The 22272-nt window shown below is 38.9% G+C and overlaps 1 protein-coding gene across 6 annotated transcripts in view; it reads left to right on the forward strand.

Annotated features, from left to right (window-relative positions):
• Positions 1-22272, forward strand: part of LOC105495041 (TAO kinase 3) — a 232723-nt gene that overhangs the window by 114531 nt on the left and 95920 nt on the right. For 5 of the 6 annotated variants that reach the window (XM_071070992.1, XM_071070997.1, XM_071070994.1 and 2 more), the window contains exons 3-5: positions 8240-8453; positions 17794-17865; positions 19230-19331. In XM_071070992.1, the coding sequence (XP_070927093.1) occupies positions 8334-8453; positions 17794-17865; positions 19230-19331 (294 nt within the window). In that variant the 5' untranslated portion in view covers positions 8240-8333. Of the gene's footprint in view, positions 1-1556; positions 1734-8239; positions 8454-17793; positions 17866-19229; positions 19332-22272 lie in introns of all 6 variants that reach the window. The other variant, XM_071070996.1, reaches the window with a different exon arrangement.

Raw genomic sequence — 22272 nt, forward strand, 5'->3', positions numbered from 1 at the left:
TTTGTACTTCTACCAAATCTCAGCTGTCCATAAATATGTGGGTCTACTTCTGGGCTTCCTATTCCATTGCACTGATTAATTTGTCTATCTCTGTGCCAGTATTGCACGGTCTTGATAACTGTAACTTTATAATAAAGTTTGAGATTATTTTATGCCAGCTCTCCAACTTTGTCCTCCTTTTTCAAAGTTGCTTTGGTTATTCTGGGTCCTTTGAATTCTCATACGAATTTTAGATTAAACTTCTCAACTTCTGTTTCTAAAGAAAAATGTTGAGTCTTCTGATTTATAAACACTGTATATCCCTTCATTGTGTCTTTATGTCATTATTATTTTGTCATTTTCAGTGTACAGTTTTTATATATCCTTTGTTGGATTTATCCCTAAGTATTTCCCCCTTTTTTTTTTCTTTTTGAGATGGAGTCTTGCTCTGTCACCCAGACTGGAGTGCAGTGACACGATCTCAGCTCACTACAAACCAGTTTCAAGTGATTCTGCTGCCTCAGCCTCCCAAGTAACTGGGATTACAGGCGTGTGACACCACACCTGGCTAATTTTTGTATTTTTAGTGGAGACAGGGTTTCACCATGTTGGCCAGGCTGGTCTCGAACTCCTGACCTCAAATGATCCACCCACCTCAGCCTCCCAAAGTGCTGGGATTATAGGCGTGAGCCACTGTACCCGGCCCTATTTCACATTTTTTATGCTACTATGATATTTAAATTTGATTTTCTTTTTCCTTTTTTTTTGAGATGGAGTCTCGCCCTGTTCCCCCAGCTGGAGTGCAGTGGCACGATCTCAGCTCTCTGCAACCTCCACCTCCCAGATTCAAGCAGTTCTCTGCCTCAGGCTCCCAAGTAGCTGGGACTACAGACACCCACCACCATGCCTGGCTAATTATTTGTACTTTTACTAGAGATGGAGTTTCACCATCTTGGCCAGGCTGGTCATGAACTCCTGACTTCTTGATCCACCTGCCTTGGCCTCCCAAAGCGGTGGGATGACAGACATAAGCCACCATGCCCGGCCTTGATTTTCATTTATTCATACACAGAGACATAATCATTTCAGGCCAGGCGCAGTGGCTCACACCTGTCATCCCAGCACTTTGGGAGGCCAACATGTGTGGATCGCTTGAAGCCAGGAATTTGAGACCAGCCTGGTCAACGTGGCAAAATCCTGTCTCTACTGAAAATATAAAAATTAGCCAGACATGGTGGTGCATGCCTGTAATCCTAGCTACTTGGGTGACTGAGGCACGAGAATTGCTAGAAGCCAGGAGGCAGAGGTTCCAGTAAGCCAAGATCGTGCCACTGCACTCCAGCCCGGGTGACAGAGGGCAGAGTGAGACTCTGTCTCAAAAAAATAAAAAAGAAATGTAATCATTTTATGCATTGATCTTCTGTACTTTTTAATAAGCTAATAAGTTCTAGTAGCTTTTGTAGATCCCATTGAATTTTTTGACAGATGATTATGTTGTTTGACAATAAAAAGTCTTACTTCTTCCTTTTCAGTCTTTATGCTTTTTTGTTTCTTTTTTGTTTACTGCACCTGTACAGCATCTGGCACAATGTTTTTGTTTGGTTTGGTTTGGTGTTGTAAAGAGAGAGGATCTTGCTATATTGGTCAGGCTGGTCTCAAACTCCTGGTCTCAAGTCATCCTCCAGCCTTGGCCTCCCAAAGCGTTAGGATTACAGACATGAGACATCACACCCAGCCCCAGCACAATGTTGAATGTAAGTGTTGCAAGTAAACATCCTTGCCTCCTTCCTGATTCTGTATTTAACATGCCTTTTTTCTCTGGGTACTTTTATGATTTTCTCTTTATCACAAGTTTTGAGCAGTTGATTATGATGTGCCTTCATATAATTTTCTTCATATTTCTTGTGCTTGAGGTTCAGAGACCTTCTTGGATCTGTGGGTTTATACTTTTCATCAAATTCATAATTTTCTCCACTATTACTTCCTCAAATAATTTTTTCTGTCCTGATATCTTTCCTCCCCTTCAGGGGCTCCACTTAGACATACAGTAGGCCACTTGAAGATGTTCCACAGCTCACTGATGCTCTGGGTCACGGGTTTGTTTTTTTTTTTTTTTTTTTTTTTTGGTTAGTCTTTTTTCTGTTTTATTTTGGATAGTTTCTGTTGTTGTGTCTTCAAGTTCAGTAGCCCCTTTTTCGGCAGTCTCCTCTGCTATGCTTCCCGTGCAGAGGATTTTTAAATCTCAGACATCGTAGCTTTCACCTCTAAAGGTCTAATTTGAGGGCCAGGTGTGGTGGCTCACACCTGTAATCCCAGGACTTTGGGAGCCCGAGGCAGGTGGATAACTTGAGGTCAGAAGTTTGAGACCAGCCTGGTCAACATGCTGAAACCCTGTCTCTACTAAAAATACAAAAATTAGCTGGATGTGGTGGCGCATGCCTGTCATTCCAGCTACTTGGGATACTGAGGCAGGAGAACTGCTTGAACCTGGGAGGCAGAGGTTGCAGTGAGCTGAGATTGCACCACTGCACTCCAGCCTGGGCGACAGAACGAGACTCCATCTCAAAATGAATATATATATATATGCATAAAATAAGGGTACTTTGAATCTGTCTCTGCTTTATATTTTGTCTGTGTCTGCTTTACATGTTTGATATTTTCCCCAACGTTTTCCCTGTATGGAATACAACTATATTAAATGTTTTAATGTCCTTGACCACTAATTTTAACATATATCATCTATATCAATTATGGTTTGGTTTCAATTATTTTTCTCCTCATTATGAATTATATTTGCCTGCTTTTCTGCATACCTGGTAATTTTTTGTGGAGTGTTAGATATTGTGAATTTTACCTTTTTAAATACTGGATATTTTTATATTCCTTTAAGTATCCTTGGACTTTGTTCTGGAACACAGTTAAGTTATTTGGAAATAATTTCATCCTTTTAGGTCTTGCTTTTAAAATTTGTTAGAGCCAGGCACAGTTGGTCATGCCTGTAATCCCAGCACTTTGGGAGGCAGAGCCGGGAGGATCACTTGAGTCCAGGAGGTTGAGGCTGCAATGAGCCGTGATTGTACCCTTGCACTCCAGCCTGGGCAACAGAGCAAGACCCTGTCTCACAAATAAAAAATAGACAAAATAAAATTTGTTAGGCATCACAGACCAGCATTTAGTCTAGGGTCCCTACTATGAAGGCAAGACTCTTCTGAGTAGCCTCCAGAATGCTCTGTGAATTGAGATTTTTTATCCTGGCTAGGGGGAATGAGTGCTGTTCACAGCCCTTTTTGAGCTATAGGTACTGCAGTCTCTATTCCTTTCAGATCGTTTTTTCCCCTGGTCTAAGGTAGTTTTCTCATATGCATGCACCAATCAGTGCTCAGCTGAAGACTTGAGGGGAACCCTATGCAAATCTCTATATCCCGTTTCTGTGCTGCTCTCTTCTACCTGGTACTCTGCCCTGCCAACTCTACCCACCTTGGTCAACCCGGACTGTCATCTTTGTCTCCTCAACTCAGGGAGTTCACCAGGCTCTAACTGGATTTCCCCTCTGGGCACCATGGCCTAGAAATTCTCCCAGGGCCTGAAGCTCAAACATTTGATGGCTTACATCAGTTGCTTATCTTCTGTCAGGGATCATTGTCTTTCTTTGCCTGATATCCATTGTCTTCAAATACCATCATTTGTATGTTCTATCCAGTGTTTTTGTTTGTTTGTTTTTTGAGATAGGATCTTACTCTGTTGCCTGCGCTGGAGTGCAGTGGCATGATTTTGACTTACTGCAACCTTGACCTCCGGGCTCCGGTGGTCCCTCCACCTCAGCATCCTGAGTAGCTGGGACTACAAGTGTACGCCACCATACCCAGCTGCTAAGGTTTTGTATCTTTTATAGAGATGCAAATTGTTGCCCCAGCTGGTCTCGAACTCCTGGGCTCAAGCCACCTGCCCACTTTGGCTTTCCAAAGTGCTAGGATTACAGACATGAGCCACTGTGCGTGGCCTTGTCCAGTGTTTTAATTGTTCCTGGTGGCAGGTAATAAATCCAGCCCCTGTTACTCCATCTTGGCTAGAAGCAGAATTCCCTTCATTACATGTTTAAGATAAAGAAGTTATTAATTATATATAGTCAAGTTTATTGATTTTTAGTTTATGGGTTTGCCTCTGGTATCTTGCTAAGTAATTAAATATTCACTTGTAATTTATTCTAGAAGTTTTTATGGTCTCATTTTCACATTTAAATATTTATTTCTTCATAAAATGGTTTTAGTCTGTAATCCGTGTTTTCCCCCCAAATCCATGGCACATAGCTTTATTCACATGGAAGCCAAAATATTCTAAAGTTTATAATGTGTTTTGGTGATTGAAAATATTTTAATTATCATAAGTTTAGTTCATAGATCTTTTTGGTTTTCTTAAACACAGTTTCATAATTTGCGTTTTATGCATAGTCTCCAAAAAGGCGAATCTTTGATTTAATCCATTGTGTCTTTTTTTGTTATTCTCAGACATAAGCAATAAAATCAAAACACTTTTTGAACTTTTTGTTTTTTGAGATGGAATCTCGCTCTGTCGTCACCAGGCTTGAGTACAGTGGCACGATCTCGGCTCACTGCAGCCTCCACTTCCCGGGTTCAAGCAATTCTCCTGCCTCAGCCTCCCTAGTAGCTGGGGCCACAGGAGCACCACCACACCCAGCTAATTTTTGTATATTTTTAGTAGAGATGGGGTTTTACCATGTTGACCAGGATGGTCTTGATCTCTTGACCTCATGATCTGCCTGCCTTGGCCTCCCAAATTGCTGGGATTACAAGCGTGAGCCGCCACTCTCGGCCACTTTTTGAGTTCTTATTTTGTGCTTTCCTTCACCTGATTGACAAATAGCTGGATTTCAGTTACTTTCCCAGTAGTATTGATGTAGTAACTTCATGCTTGATTATTGGCATCCATGGATTGGCAGGATGACTGCCTAGGACAGGTGCATTGTTGGCGGAGGGATCCTTTTTCCCATATAAACCTTCAGTGGTTCCCCTTTCCCTCAGGATAAAGTCTAAACTTCTTAATATGGCTTAAAGGGCCTTTTGCAGTTTTTCTTGGCTCAACACCAGCTTCATGTGTTCTCCTTGCAACTCTCTCGTACAATTCATACTGAATGAACTAATTTTATTTTCTCTAAAAAGGCATGCTTTTTCACGTCTAAGTAAAAAACAGGCTGGGTCACCCTATAATATCCTTATATTAAAAAACAATTGCTTTCCCCTCATAATCCAATCAGTTACAACCATTTTACCATTTGTGTCCTTATAATTTAGTGTCTATAAGTCCATTTGACTCCTAAGCCCTTTAAGGACAGGGACCACATCCCATTCTACCTCCAAAACTCAGTACAGGATATGGCAGATAGTGAGCATTCAGCAGTATTTGTTGAATGAAAGAATGAGTTGGGGAAGGGGGTGGATCCTTAAGTTGATGATCTATGTATATTAGTGAAATGACTAGACTAACTCTATGAAGTAATGTATGTTGTCACCTATGGCTGCTATGTCTCAAGAAAAAAATACCTCTTAGCACTATCAGTTTTACTTCTTTAATTAATTACTTTCTTTTTCCTCTTCTCCTAGCATGAGACCCACGGGCCCATGTTTTGAAAAATAGTTTTATTGACCAAAGCCAAATTTCTATCTTGGTTATCTAGCTGGTCAAGGATGAAACACAGACTATCCTGTGATAAGTTGAAATGTTGGCATAAATAAATGATTATCTGGGTATGAGGGCAGAGGTTATTTAAAATGAAAAATATAGATGATTTTTAACATTTCTATATTTTTCAAAAAATAAAAAAGTCTATGTGAAATAAATGTATGTAACTATTGGCAGATCAATATGAACATATCAAAATGATACCCATTTATTTATTTATTTATTTATTTATTTATTTATTTATTTATTTTGAGATGGAGTCTCGCTGTGTCACCCGGGCTGGAGTGCAGTGGCCGGATCTCAGCTCACTGCAAGCTCCGCTTCCAGGGTTTACGCCATTCTCCTGTCTCAGCCTCCTGAGTAGCTGGGACTACAGGCGCCCGCCACCTCACCCGGCTAGTTTTTTGTATTTTTAGTAGAGACGGGGTTTCACCGTGTTAGCCAGGATGGTCTCGATCTCCTGACCTCGTGATCCGCCCGTCTCGGCCTCCCAAAGTGCTGGGATTACAGGCTTGAGCCACCGCGCCCGGCCAATACCCTTTTTTTTGTTTTTTTGTTTTTTTTTTTTTTTTTTTTTTTGGGGGGACGGAGTCTCGCTCTGTGGCCCACGCTGGAGTGCAGTGGCGCGATCTCGGCTCACTGCAAGCTCCGCCTCCCGGGTTCACGCCATTCTCCTGCCTCAGCCTCCCGAGTAGCTGGGACTACAGGCGCCCACAACCGCGCCCGGCTAATTTTTTGTATTTTTAGTAGAGACGGGGTTTCACCGTGGTCTCGATCTCCTGACCTTGTGATCCACCCGCCTCGGCCTCCCAAAGTGCTGGGATTACAGGCGTGAGCCACCGCGCCCGGCCCCAATACCCTTTTATTAATAGAAACTTTGATTTCAGAATGTTTTATGTAGCAGCAGAATAACTTGCCTCTTTACATGGGCATTTAGCCTAGCCTGCAAGTGATAGTAATTTCTTCTAGTAGTCAGTAAAGAATTGTTTAATTGCCTGTATTTCTATATGAATAGACCACATGTCAATCAAGAGCATGGGCTTTGCTGTTAGATCTGAGTTTTAATTGTGGTCCTGACAAATACTGGCTTTCTGACCATGTGGAAGTAGTTTCGCCCATGAAAGTCCTAGTTGGTTCTATAAAATTAAGATAATAAAGTCATTATATTATGAAGCTATTGTAGGGATTAAAGGAGATAATATATGTAAGGTTTTAGTGCTGCCTGGCACATAGTATCGATTAATAAATACCAACCATTATTATTTCAACATTAATTACACCAAAATGAATTTTAGTAACATCTCTATAATATAATTTACATTCTATACCCTTCACTCACTTAAAATGTATAATTGAATGATTTTTAGTATAGTCACAGTTATGCAGTCATCACCACAGTCAATTTTAGGACATTTTCATCACCCTGAAAAGAAAGCCTGTACCTTTTAGTTATCACCCTCCAACCCCCCCATCTCTAAGTAACCAATAGTCTACTTTCTGTCTTTATAGATTTGCCTGTTCTGGAAATTGTGTGTGTGTATGGAATCATACAATATGTGGTCTTTTGTGACTGGTACTTTCATTTGGCGTAATTTTTACAAGGTTCATTCATGTTGCAGCCTGTACCAATACTTCATTCCTTTTTATTGCTGAATAATATTCCATTATATGGATATACCACATTTTGTTTATTCTTCCACCAGTTAATGGACATTTGGGCTTTTTCCACCTTCTGGTTATTATGAATAATGGTGCTATGAACATTTGTGCACAAGTTTTTGTGTGAACATATGTTTTCATTTCTTTCGTGTCCTTAGAAGTGGAAACTCTGGGTCAAATGGTAACTCGATATTTAAGTTTGTTATGAACTGCGGGGCTGTTTCTAAAATGGCACAGCCACCAGTAGTGTTGGAGGGCTCTATTTCTCAGCATTTTCATGAACATTTATCTTACTTTTTGACTATCACTATCCTAGTGAGTATGCAATGGTATCTCACTGTGGTTTTAATTTTCGTTTCTCTAATAACTAATGATGTTTGAGGATCTTCTCATATGTTAATGGTCATTTGTGTATCTTTTTGGAGAAATGTCTATTCAAATCCTATGTCCATTCTTTTTTTTTTTTTTTTTTTTTTTTTTTTTTGACAGAGTTTTGCTCTTGTTACCCAGGCTGGAGTGCAGTGGCGTGATCTTGGCTCACTGCAACCTCCGCCTCCCAGGTTGAATCAGGTTCAAGTGATTCTCCTGCCTCAGCCTCCCGAGTAGCTGGGATTATAGGCATGCGCCACCACAGCCGGCTAATTTTTTGTATTTTTAGTAGAGACGGGGTTTCTCCATGTTGGTCAGGCTGGTCTCAAACTCCCGACCTCAGCCTCCCAAAGTGCTGGGATTATAGGCATGAGCCACTGCACCTGGCCGTTGTCTGTTCTTTATTTGGGTTTTTTTGTCCTTTTGTTATTGAGTTGTGAGACCAAGAGGTTTTTTTAATATTTGCATGTATTTGTATTGCCACCAAGTAAAACGTGTTAGAAATAATTTAATGGCAAATCTTATTTTTCTACAGGTACTGAAGATTTACGCCCCCCCAAAAAAATTGTCAATGAGAAATAAAGCTAACTGTGATATCAAAAAGCAGAGTGCCTGCTCTACTGGCCATCATGCGTAAGGGGGTGTTGAAGGACCCAGAGATTGCCGATCTATTCTACAAAGATGATCCTGAGGAACTTTTTATTGGTTTGCATGAAATTGGACATGGAAGTTTTGGAGCAGTTTATTTTGTAAGTACTTAAAAGAGTTGTTTAGATAGATCAGATTAAGAAAGGTTGGACTCTAGGCCTGGCATGGTGACTCACACCTGTAATCCTAGCACTTTGCAAGGCCAAGGTGGGAGGATCGCTTGAGGTCAGCAGTTCAAGACCAGCCTAGGCAACATAGCAAGACCCTGTCTCTACAAAAAACTAAAATAAAATAAAGTTTGAACTCAACATGTTCTCTACACATAGCTATTGCTCGTAAAATAAGCTTGGTTTCAGTGATTTTTCTATAAATTAAATGATATCTACAGTAGAAGCAAATAGTCATTGCTGAAAAGCCAGTTCCAGAATCCTAGGCTTTATTCAATTCAGTGGTATTTATATGAACTGACTCACCTATTAAAGTAGTATAAGAAAGTTAAGAGCTTTGGTCAGGCACGGTGGCTCATGCCTATAATCCCAGCACTTTGGAAGACCGAGGCGGGCAGATCATGAGGTCAGGAGATCGAGACCATCCTGGCTAACACAGTGAAACCCCATCTCTACTAAAAATACGAAAACAAAAAATTAGCCAGGCATGGTGGCGGACGCCTGTAGTCCCAGTTACTCAGGAGGCTGAGGCAGGAGAATGGCATGAACCCGAGAGGTGGAGCTTGCAGTGAGCCGAGACCGTGCCATTGCACTCCAGCCTAGGCAACAGAGTGAGACTCCGTCTCAAAAAAAAAAAAAAAAAAGTTAAGAGCTTTGAAGTTGAGTTTTGTGCATTTTCATTGTATGCTAAGCTCTTTCCTGCCTCAGAGCCTTGTATATGCTATTCCTCCCCCCTAGGAAACTCTGCACATTACATCCCCATCCCTGTCTGTTCATCCTACAAGTTTTACCTTAAGTGTTACTTTTGCAAGATACCCTTTACTCTTCAAGCCTCCACCCCTAAATCAATATGTTTTGATTTCATAACATCTTGTGCTTATATTTTGTTGCATTTATCACAGTTGTAATAAAACAATTACATATATGATTTTTTGCTTTATATATGTCTTTTTCCCTAAATAACAAGTGTCATGAGGACAGGAGTTATGTCTATCTTGTTCGTCGTTATATTCTCAAGAACTAGTATATGCTTACTACCTAAAAACAGTAGTAGGAATTTGATAAATACTGGGTGGGTGGGGGGGTAGGTGGATGGATGGATGGATAGATGGATAGACAAATAAACAGATGAACAGACAACTATTCAGAGAAAGGAACTAACAGTGATTTTTAGTGGCAATCATGTCAAGTCAGTATTTTCGGTTAAGGGATACAAGACTGTCCCCCTGGAATCAGTTTTAGTTACAAGAATGTGACTGTCTTCTGATGAGAAAAACAGATAGCCAAAATTTTAACACAGCTTATTCACCTGAAATTCATTTCATAAAATACAGTTGTTTGTTTGTTTGTTTGAGACAAGAGTATCGCTCTGTAGCCCAGGCTGGAGTACAGTGGCATGATCTCGGCTTACTGCAACCTCCACCTCCTGGATCCCGGTTCAAACAATTCTCCTGCCTCAGCCTTCCGAGTAGCTGGGATTACAGGCATGTGCCACCATGCCCAGCTTATTTTTGTATTTTTAGTAGAGACCGGGTTTCACCATGTTGGCCAGGCTGGTCTTGAACTCCTGACCTCGTGATCTGCCCACCTCAGCCTCCCAAAGTGGTGGGATTATAGGTGTGAGCCATTGCGCCGGGCCCTGTTTTTTTTGTTGTTGTTGTTGTTGTTGTTGTTTTTAAGACAGTCTTGCTTTTTAAGGAGTCTTGCTCTATCACCCAGGCTGGAATGTGCTGGCGTAATCTCGGCTCACTACAACCTCCACCTCCCAGGTTCAAGTAATTCTCCAACCTCAGCCTCCTGAGTAGCTGGGATTACAGGCACCCGCCATCATGCCAGGCTAATTTTTGTATTTTTGTAGAGAGGGGGTTTTACCATGTTGGCTAGGCTGGTCTTGAACTCCTGACTTCAGGTGATCCACCCGCCTCAGCCTCCCCAAAGTGCTGGGATTACAGGCGTGAGCCACCGTGCCTGGCCAGAATATATAGTTATTTAATTTAATCTTGATAACCTTAGTTGCTTTATTAAAGTAACAGATACTTCCTTAAGCATAATAGTCCATTAAAACAAATAATAAGTTAAGTACTAATTATTACCTACTTCCCTAAACTTGTAATCAAATAATTTCTTTGTAATCAAACAGTATTGCCTCTTCCTTTTAAGTCGTCCTTTATGTTCTGCCATCTGGATAGGGCTTATCTTTAGTTGTCCTTCCAAATGAGATTTTATGAATTGCATCTTTACTTGTCCTTTTGCTTCTAGCCAAATCTTCATCCTGGATTTTCTCTAAACTGTTTCTCAACCACTGTGTCTATGCTCAGCCCTACCATTACTTCTGCTTCCCTAACTGCCATCAATAACTTGGCTCCCACTGAAGTATATTTTGTCATTAAATACGATAAAAGATCGTGTTGGCTGGAAAGGGTGCTAATTTCCTAGTTAACACTCCCATGTTAGTGTGTAGTCAGAATAGCATTTAAGGCCCAAAGTTCTGTCTTCTTTAGTCACAGACCCTCTTGTTACAAACTGTTTTTATCATAAGTATACATAAAGAAGTATACACTATATATATATATATTTTAATATATAGCTTAAGAAAGAATTAAAAGGTAAATCTCTATGTAAAAACACCACCCAGGTCAAGAAATAGAATACTGCCAGCATCCCAAAAGCCCCTCTTTATGTCCTCTTCAGTCAGAACCCTCTCCCTCCCCTCAGGAGTATCCACTATTCTGATTTTTATGGTGATTATTTTCTTACTTTTCTTTATATTTATAACCCACTTACTCTGTACTCCTAAACAATGTGAATTGTTTTGCTTAGTTTTGAACTTTTAAAAATGTAAACATTCTGTATATATTCATTTGTGACCTGTTTGTTTTGCTTACAGATGCATTCTTCAGTCATCTTTGCTTTCTTTTCTTCTTTTACTTTAAATCTAATTCATCTTCTCAGAATCTCTCCTGGCAAAAGTCAGTCTCTATTTGACTCCTCTCATTTAAAAAGCAACCAAACCCTTCTTAAAGTGCTAATATTTCAGAATGACTACAATAAACCACACATGCTTTGAAACTTACTAAAAGCCATTTATACTAGTGGCAAAATGAAACCTACCTTGTAGTAGGCTGCAGAAGACCTAGTGATTTATTTGCTTTTTGGGCTAAGCCCTGTCTATTTAGCTAGAGTATGTGCTTTTTTGAAGATGAGGACTATTTCTAATGTTTCTTTACAACTCTAAAGGCTGGCACGATCCCATTTACAGTGGGCACTAAATATATATTATTTGTTGCTAATGATAGACTAGAGGAATTATACAGGTACCAGAGTGGCAGTGATAAACATAATCATTAACTGTATAGGGCCTGTATATAAATGTGAAAAGTACAGGCCTATGTATACCCATAAAGCACTAAAAAACAGATTAAAAGGGAATTAACTGACACTGTACTACAAAACTTACAAAAAGCTTTAACGTTTTATCTGTAGTGGTCACATCGGTAGTATCCTAAAAATGGATTTTCCTGTTGGCTAAAGTAATATTTATATATGTTGCTTCTTACTCCCTGCTAATAGATTTTTCCTTTTGTTACTTACACCATTATAACCAGGAAGAACTCTGTTATCTCTTTTTTTTTTTTTTTTTTTTTTTTTTTGAGACGGAGTCTCGCTCTGTCACCCAGGCTGGAGTGCAGTGGCCGGATCTCAGCTCACTGCAAGCTCCGCCTCCTGGGTTTACGCCATTCTCCTGCCTCAGCCTCCCAAGTAGCTGGGACTACAGGCGCCCGCCACCTCGCCCGGCTAATTTTTTTGTATTTTTGGTAGAGACGGGGTTTCACCGTGTTAGCCAGGATGATCTCGATCTCCTGACCTCGTGATCCGCCCGTCTCAGCCTCCCAAAGTGCTAGGATTACAGGCGTGAGCCACCGCGCCCAGCCGAACTCTGTTATCTCTTATTTGGACAACTATGGTTGCCCGCTTTGGTCTTTCTTTAGTCTGTTGTGTATACCTCAATGAGCTTGAAAAAAAAATGTAAATCTGATCACATCCCCTTTCCCTATAAAGCCTTTAGGGGCTCTCCCTCACTCTTAGGCCGAGATCAAAATCCCTACTATAGCCAGCCCACAAAGTCCTTCATAGACCCCATCTCTACCTGAACTACCTTCTCTCTCATTCTCATTGCTATAGCTCTGATTCCTTTCTTCGGATCATCCTTCCTGGAATCTTGCATAAACTGTTCTCTCTCGAACAATTTCTCCCTTCTATTTTCACCTTCCTAACTCCTGTTCATCATTTAGCTCTCAGCCTAAACCTCATTTCTTCAGGGAAGGCTTTCCTGACCTCCCTAAGTCACATCCACCATTGTTGGTTCTCAAAGTAACACATACCCTTCTTTGTGGCACATATCACAAATGCAGTTTTACATTTTGCCTTTATCATTTTATTTTTGTTACTGTCTATCCTCCTAGAGGAGAGATAGGTACTGGGCATATTAACTCACTATCTTAGCCCTAGCACTTAGCCCAATTCCTGATAAATTGTGGGCAGCTAGTAAGTATTTGTTGAATGAGTGAATGATGAAGAACTCTGAGAACTTGGTACTGCTAATTAGTACTTTTCATAAGTCATAGTCATGCTGGCCATAAATACTAGAGTCTGGCTGCTTGTATTTTTATGCCTAAACACTATAATTCTGTTAGCCTCCGTAGGTCACAGCTTTTACACTAAATGCTGCCAGGGAATAAACTTAGTGTGAATTGTAAACTGGAACAGCTCTTGTAAAATCAATCAGCTGAGAGTATATGTTATGTTCAGAGAAAATAGAAATTTTTAACTTGATGAAATATTTCTGTGTGTTTGGATTTACATAAGTAATTTTGAAATTTGCATAATTGGCTGGGCGTTGTGGCTCACGCATGTAATCCCAGCACTTTGGGAGGCCGAGGTGGGAGAATCACTTTAGCCCAGGAGTTTGAGACCAGCCCGGGCAACATAGTGGGAACCCATCTCTAAAAAAAATTTAAAAAATTAAAAATAAATTAGCAGCATTAACAAATGAAATAGTAAGAAACTGTACTAAAGGAAAACACACCAAAAAAGGACCGAGCATGTTCATTTTTGTATTCACCTAAACACAACTCTAAAGTTTGTAGGTTTCTAGATCACCTTTTTTGAACTCAGTATATTATCCATAACCCACCTAAAGCAAATAGTTTAGTTCTGTCTTTCTAGATATTATTACCTTTTAGTTGGGGATCAAAAAATAGGGCAAAAAGAAAAGCTTTTTCACTTTTTAAATTTTTATTTATTCATTTATTTAGAGACAGGGTCTCTCACTCTGTCACCCAGGCTGGAGTGCAGTGGTGTGATCATAGCTCACTATTACCTTGAACCCTTGGGCTCAAGCAATCCTACTGCCTCTGCCTTCTGAGTAGGTAGCTAGGACTACAAGCGTGTGCCACCACACCCAGCTAATTTTGGTTTTAATTTTTTTGTAGAGACGATTTTGCTATGTTGCCCAGGCTGGTTCCAAACTCCTGGGCTCAAGTGATCCTCCTGCCTCAGCCTCCTTTTTTTTTTTTTTTTTTTTTTTAGACAAAGTCTCACTCTGTCACCGAGGCTGGAGTACAGTGGCACAAACTTGGCTCACTGCAACCTCTGCCTCCTGGGTACAAGCAATTCTCCTGCCTCAGCCTCCCAAGTAGCTGGGATTACAGACGTGTGCCACCATGCCCTCCTGATTTTTGTATTTTTAGTAGAGACAGGCTTTCACCATGTTGGCCAGACTGGTCTCGAACTCCTGACCTCAGGTGATCCACCCACCTTGGCCTCCCAAAGTGCTGGGATTACGGGAGTGAGCCACCATGCCTGACCTGCCTCCTAAATTAACATAATTTTTTATATTTGTCTATAAAATAGCAAAAGGTATAGCTGTAAAATGTTTAAAAATATAAACACATAATAGTAAGCTCTTAATAAGTATTTCTTGCATCAATGGTCTTGGTAATAGTTACTGAGACCATTGCGACTATTGGAATAGTTACTGAGACCATGAATGTCAGTTTCAAGGATAAAACTTGAAATGATAGAGGCTGTAGACATTCATAATACTGTATGCACTGGAAAGCTGAGACCCCATTGATACTTTCCTTTTTCTGTACTAAAACATTGATTTTTTTTGTTTGTTTTTAAGTTTCAATCTAGCATGTTTTGACTTTTAGCCAGTATAAAAAGTTCACATCTATAGCATAATCAACATTTGCACTGAAAGGTTCACATCTATAGAATAATCAACATGGAAATGTTTTTCAAATTTCAAGTCTCTGCCTATACATTAGGATGTATAAGTGAGTGGAAGCATTAAGTTCTAGTCAGTGATTATCCTATAAATGTAAGAAATATATTTTTATTTTAGGGTGGTTATTTCTTCATGTTTTTAGGTCCAAATATAGCATTGATTATCAATAGCCTTAATAAGCAATTAAATAATACTATCTGATTTTATTTCGTGGGCTTTTCTTTTTTTTAGTAATGGTTAATTGTTTTTTAAAACCTCACAAGGTAAAATTTCTCGTTGCCTCAATATTTCTTAAATCTTTCCCAGGCTCCTTAAGCTGCACTATATATATTGATGCCTCAAATATCTACTTTTCAGATATAGTCCCTCTAACCTTCATTGTAATACTGAATTTACATCAGCTTTTATTTGTGATTGCTGTATAAGCACAGTTTGGTGTTAAAGTTTAAAAGCCAGAACAGTGTGAGAGATTTTTGTTTTTAACAAAAGTCAGTCTGTACTTTCTAAATCAATAAAATATCTAAAATATGCTTTTGTGGAGTTCTGCAGATCTGAAAATTATGACTAGTGGATAACTCATTAATATATAATAGGTACTTTTAATGCTTGTTTTAAAAAATCTCTTGTAGTATGTTATTGTGGGTATTTTTTTTTCATTTTGACATTCCGCAAGAATCTGTGGTCAAATTATTTTTACATAGTACATTATTGTTTATTGTTTGAATTAACCATTTTTAAAAATCATAAACCATTGTTATATCTGAGGAGGTTCATTTTAAATTAGTTGTATTTAAGAAAATGATTATGAATTTTTCTCTAAAATTGTTAACCTGACTTTATCAGTGAATGAATTCCAATCTTTTACTTTAGAACCACTGCAATAGGTTTAGTGGTCCACAATGATGATAATATCACAGAAGCAAAATAGCTTACGTACATTAGGGTTATGGCACTGATGCAGAGGTAGTCTTTTAATGTCTTGTATTTATTTTTATGAAAATTTTAAGAAAACTAATAGTTTTAAATATTTTAAATAAGTTGAGGCTGGGAGCAGTAGCTCACACCTATAATTCCAGTACTTTGGGAGGCTGAGGCGGACAGATTACTTGAGGCCAGGAGTTTGAGACCAGCCTGGCCAATATGGTGAAACCCTGTCTCTACTACATATATAAAAATTAGCCTGGCGTGGTGGTGGGTACCTGTAATCCCAGCTACTCAAGAGGCTGTGGTGGGAGGATCGCTTGAGACTGGGAGGCAGAAGTTGCAGTGAGCTGAGATTGTACCACTGCACTCCAGCCTGGATGACAGAGCAAGATCCTGTCTTTAAAAAAAAAAAAAAGTGTGTGTGTGTATGTGTGTGTGTGTATACATATGTATGTATATCTTGAGTAAGTTGAGAGGAAAAGACTATTACTTGAATTATTAATGGTTTTCATGTGTACTTTCAATGAACAGTTATATTTGGAGCATGGAGAAGACAAGTAGACGTGAGACAAGGCAACCTCTATAGATAAAAAATAAACATATATACATACATAAATGTAGAGATGTTTATATGTAATACAGTCTTATTATAAAATGTAAGTAATCCTGAAAACGAGAGTCCCCCTTAGGATTAATCTTACTTTCTGCTATACTGTTCAATACAATAGCAAGTAGGCACATTAACTATTCAAATTTAAGTTAATTAAAATTAAATAAAATTTTAAATTTATTTTCTCAGTCATACTAGCCACATTTCACATGTTACTCTGTTGGACAATCTAGAAACAGAACTGTCCCATCACCATAGAAAGTTCTATCAGATAGCACTGCTCCAGGGATTATCATTGATATATATTCTGGTATAAATTCTTTTATGATTTTTTTCTACACATATACTCACATTATTACTATTTTGCAAAAATTGGATTCTACTTTATAGCTTGTTTATGACAAAAACATTTTTGACATCCTTTCATATTACATTGCACATAGATTACCTCATTCCTTAAGTGGTTATTTCATTATGTGGTCATATCACATTTATTTATTTAACTGGTTCTCCATTGATGGACAGTCTACAAGGTGAAGCCAGTATGGATAATTTGGGAATATGACATTTTTTGTTTGGTTTGATATATTAAACCCTAATCATTTTTTATATTACAATCTTTGCATGTATCCAGAAAAGGATACAGAAAAACTATACATTAAAATGGGAGTGGAAATGTCTATTTAGCCTATCAAAAATTGAAGCATCTTTGAACTGTGATACTGCAGTACGGAGATATTATTTTAAATAATAATATCAGGCCAGTTACGGTGGCTCACGTCTGTAATCCAAGCAGTTTGGGAGGCTGAGGCAGGTGGATCACGTGAGGTCAGGAGTTTGAGACCAGCCTAGCCAACATGGTGAAACCCTGTCTCTACTAAAAATACAAAAGTTAGCCAGGCGTGGTGGTGGGTGCCTGTAATCCCAGCTATTTGAGAGGCTGAAGCAGGAAAATAGCTTGAACCTAGGAGGCGGAGGCTGCAGTGAGCCGAGATCGTGCCAGTACACTCAAGCATGAGCGACACAGTTAGACTCCCGTCTCCAAAAATAAAATAAAACAAAAAAGTCTCTAGCTGCCAGGTGCAGTGGCTCACACCTATAATCAATCCCAGCACTTTGGGAGGCCGAGGCGGGTGGATCATTTGAGGCCAGGAGTTCAAGACCAGCCTGGTCAACATGGTGAAACCCCCTTTCTACTAAAAATACAAAAAACATTAGCTTGGCATGGTGGTGCCTGCCTGTAATCCCAGCTACTTGGGAGGCTAAAACAGGAGAATCGCTTGAACCCAAGAGGTGTAGGTTGCAGTGAGCTGCACTCCAGCCTGAGGGACAGAGTGAGACTGTCAATAAATAAATATATAAATAAATAGTCTCTAGTCAAATATTTAAGTTAAATTGGCTGAATCATCACTAATTCTTTTTCTTTGTCTTCTACCCTCTTAACACAGGCTACAAATGCTCATACCAATGAAGTGGTGGCAATTAAGAAGATGTCCTATAGTGGGAAGCAGACCCATGAGGTAAGATAGAGACAGTTGTACACCTAAACTGAAATAAGCAAGTTAGTATGAAATTAACAAAATTCTTTAAACCTTTTTTAGAACAATTTTTTTTCCTTCTGTGGAGCATATAATAAAAGATTCTGGAGTTTTTCATACAAATGTGTGAACATTCATAATTATTTTTAAAAAGGCTAATGTTCTAGCTCAATTAACTATTTTGCAGGCTGGTTGAGGTGGCTCAGGCCTGTAATCCCAGCACTTTGGGAAGCCAAGGCTGGAGGATCACTTGAGCCCAGGAGCTCAAGACAAGCCTGAGCAATATGGTGAGACCCCACCTCTACAAAACATCAAAAAAACTAGCTGGGTGTGGTGGTATGTGACTATAGTCCAGCCATTCGGGAGGCTGAAGTTGGGAGGATTACTTGAGCCTGGGACATGAAGTCTTCAGTGAGCCATGATTGCAACACTGTACTCTAGCCTGGGTGCCTGAAAAGAGAAAAAAAAAAACTATTTTGTAGACCAGAACATAGGTATGTGTAATGGCTTTTTTGTAATGTTTTTGGTGATAGATTTGTGTTTACATGTATTCAAACTAAAGAAATAGCATGTTTAGGCCAGGCACAGTGTCTCAAACCTGTGATCCCAGCACTTTGGGAGGCTGAGGCAGGCAGATCACCTGAGGTCAGTAGTTCGAGACCAACCTGGCCAACACAGAGAAACTTCATCTCTACTAAAAATACAAAAAAATGGCCGGGCACGGTGGCTCAAGCCTGTAATCCCAGCACTTTGGGAGGCCGAGACGGGCGGATCACGAGGTCAGGAGATCGAGACCATCCTGGCTAACACGGTGAAACCCCGTCTCTACTAAAAATACAAAAAACTAGCCGGGCGAGGTGGCGGGCGCCTGTAGTCCCAGCTACTCAGGAGGCTGAGGCAGGAGAATGGCGCAAACCCGGGAGGCGGAGCTTGCAGTGAGCTGAGATCCGGCCACTGCACTCCAGCCCGGGCTACAGAGCAAGACTCCGTCTCAAAAAAAAAAAAAAAAAAAAAAACAATTACTTCGGTCTGGTGGTGCACGCCTGTAGTCCCAGCTACTTGGGAGGCACGAGAATCACTTGAACCTTGAACTGGGCAGCGGAGGTTGCAATGAGCCGAAATCACGCCACTGCACTCCAGCCTGGGCAACAGAGCAAGACACTGTCTCAATTAAAAAAAAAAAAAAAACGAGATATACATAGCATGTTTAAATAGCTTCTTCATTTATTAAACATTTACTTTATGTCCATTTATAATAATATAAATAATATATATGTATGCTTGATAGGAAATACTGTTTTCCTATCAAAAATTAAATTAAAATGTTTCCTTTCTGACTTCAATAGAAATGGCAAGATATTCTTAAGGAAGTTAAATTTTTACGACAATTGAAGCATCCTAATACTATTGAGTACAAAGGCTGTTACTTGAAAGAGCACACTGCTTGGGTAAGTCGAAGGACCTCTGTTATCTTTCTTTTACTGTTACCTTTTTTTTCTTTTTTTCTATTATCTATTTGATAATAGAACTATTAATTTCATTTCTGTTCCATTTAACTTTTGTTATCAGTATTTAACATTTGTTAATACCTTGGTGTGTCATATGGTATACATTCCATAAGATTAAATGATATCTAGCGTATGGAAATTCCATTCTATAAACACTCGAAAAGAGATGGTGAAAAGTCGACATCATTTTATAATTATATGTTTGTAAAAGTAAAAGGCCCAGCCTTATATTCTCATCCTAGAATTTTTATCTTTGTCATTTCTCATCCTCCACTCCAGTTCCCCCATATGTGGAATTGTCCTTGATGTTTTAATTGCTATGTGATTTTTACCAAACAGGGGCCACCATATGATTAAAATAAAAGACTTTTGTTACACTCTGTCATCTTAGTGTGATATATATATATGTGTGTGTGTGTGTGTATATATATATATGCATGCACACACACACATATATATTTTTTTCTTTTTCTTTTTTTTTTTTTTTTTTGTTTTTTGAGACAGAGTTTTACTCTTGTTGCCCAGGCAGGAGTACAGTGGTGCGATCTCAACTGACTACAACCTCTGCCTCCCGAGTTCAAGTGATTCTTGAACCTCAGCCTCCCAAGTAGCTGGCACTACAGGCACACGCCACCACACCCAGCTAATTTTTTGTATTTTTAGTACAGACAGGGTTTCACCATGTTGGCCAGGCTTGTCTTGAACTCCTAACCTCAGGTGATCCACCTGCCTCAGCCTCCCACAATGCTGGGATTACAGGCATGAGCCATTGTGCTCGGCCCTTAGTACATTTTTATATGATTGTATTTCTGGCTTTAGGTTGGCACATTAGGCACGTTTAGGACATGAAAATGTTATGTTTTCTACTTTATCAAATTGCACATTCCTACTTAAACTCCAATTTAACTAACATTTATTGTTTACCATGTACCAACTCCTTTCCTGTATGTGATCTCTAATTATGGAATGGAATTTTTGTTCCTAAATAGACTATCAAACAGTATACAAACATACACATTTCTGTTCAAGCAACTCTTATGTAGAGCTATTGCTTCCATTCTGAAAATAAGAAATTAATCACAGAAGTATCTCATTATCTAGAAATCAGTTCTCTGGCAATCTCAGCTGTCTTGAAGGAGTCAAGAAAGGGATTTCAAGCAGGCAGAATAAATGTTACAAAATCCAAGTGCTAAAATCTCATGTATTTCAAGTCTTCAGAAAATCCTCCACACTGTTACTTGAAGCTTGTTTTCTCTTTTTTTTTTTTTTTGGTTTTTTTTTTTGAGACAGAGTTTTGCTCTTGTTGCCCGGGCTGGAGTGCAATGGCGCAATCTCGGCCGACCGCAACCTCCACCTCCACCTCCTGGGTTCCAGTGATTCTCCTTTCTCAGCCGCCTGAGTACCACGCCTGGCTAATTTTGTATTTTTAGTAGAGACGGGGTTTCTCCATGTTGGTCAGGCTGGTCTCAAACTCCCGACCTCAGGTGATCCACCCACCTTGACCTCCCAAACTGTTGGGATTACAGGCCTGAGCCACTGCACCCAGCCACTCATTTATTCTTAGATTATATAGACTGCTAATAAGCTTGGCTACCTGGTTTCTGTCTACAACTGATCTGATAGACCAATCAGAAACAGCTGTAAGGAACTGAGCTGTTAGATACATGCATACAAGCAGTCACAAGAATAATTTGACCATACGGAAAAAGTCAGGGGAGCTAGAAAGCAGACCTAATAATTTAAAGGCAGAGCAGCCAGAGCTGTTTAGTGTCAGGAGCAAACAACCAGCTCAGGTGCCTTTGTGTTACAGAATAATAGGGGAAAAAATATTTGTGACAAAAATGCTGAGTTTTTAAACATGTAATTTAAAAAATTTAATGCAGCTAGAAACATATTCATTCTATTCAATTTTAAAGTTCTATATTCACATTTCATGTACTCGGTTTAAGGAGGTTACATATGCATATTCAGTTACTTTTAAAAATTAGAAAATTATGTGATAAAATTTAGAAATGCTTCCATCAAAATTGATTAAAGAAAAAGTAGGGCACATAAAGGCTAGTGTTCATTATAACATTTACTCATGTGGAATCTTCCATTTCTTAATAAGAAATAAGTTTAATGTTTCTGAATCTGTTTGTTTTTAATGTCAAGCAGAAGACTATAGTATGGTTTCTAAATTTTAAACTTCTAAACCTTTCATTGTTCTAAATTATGCCAGAAATGCAAAGTACATACTACATAAATATATAACTGTAAAACTATAACATATAAGACATAATTTTATGTAATATGTAACTATTATAGTATTATACATATGTTATATCTAATTTAATTGCATTCCATATAATATAGACATAGTACACTTATATTTATAATATTAATATGTTCATACTATGTATTGATATTGATATATTGATATTTATAATATATAACTACAAAAGTATAATAGTTTCTAAATTTTAAACTTCTAGACTTCTCATATTCTAAATTATCTCAGTAATGCAAGGTACATAATATATATAAATATATTTTCACATTAATTTTTTTAATGAAAGGAACCAATATGTTGATATTGGTTTTGTCTAGTTTATTATAGGAAATTTATATTTCATAATAAGCATGTACTATTCTTTTAAATAACCAAGTAATAATTTGTAGGAGTGTGAATGCTTGCATGTGTGGAGTGTGTGGAGATTGGTTGCTGAGCCATGATAGTTTTGACCTTGACTACAAATCAGTAGTCTTGGACACCTAAAAATCTAGGATAAGAGTAAAGAAAGAGGCCAGGCGTGGTGGCTCATGTCTGTAATCCCAACACTTTGGGAGGCCAAGGTGGGCAGACCACCTGAGGTCAGGAGTTTGAGACCAACCTGACCAA

The sequence above is a fragment of the Macaca nemestrina genome, chromosome 10 (genome assembly GCF_043159975.1).
Source record: "Macaca nemestrina isolate mMacNem1 chromosome 10, mMacNem.hap1, whole genome shotgun sequence".
Classification (NCBI taxonomy): domain Eukaryota; kingdom Metazoa; phylum Chordata; class Mammalia; order Primates; family Cercopithecidae; genus Macaca; species Macaca nemestrina.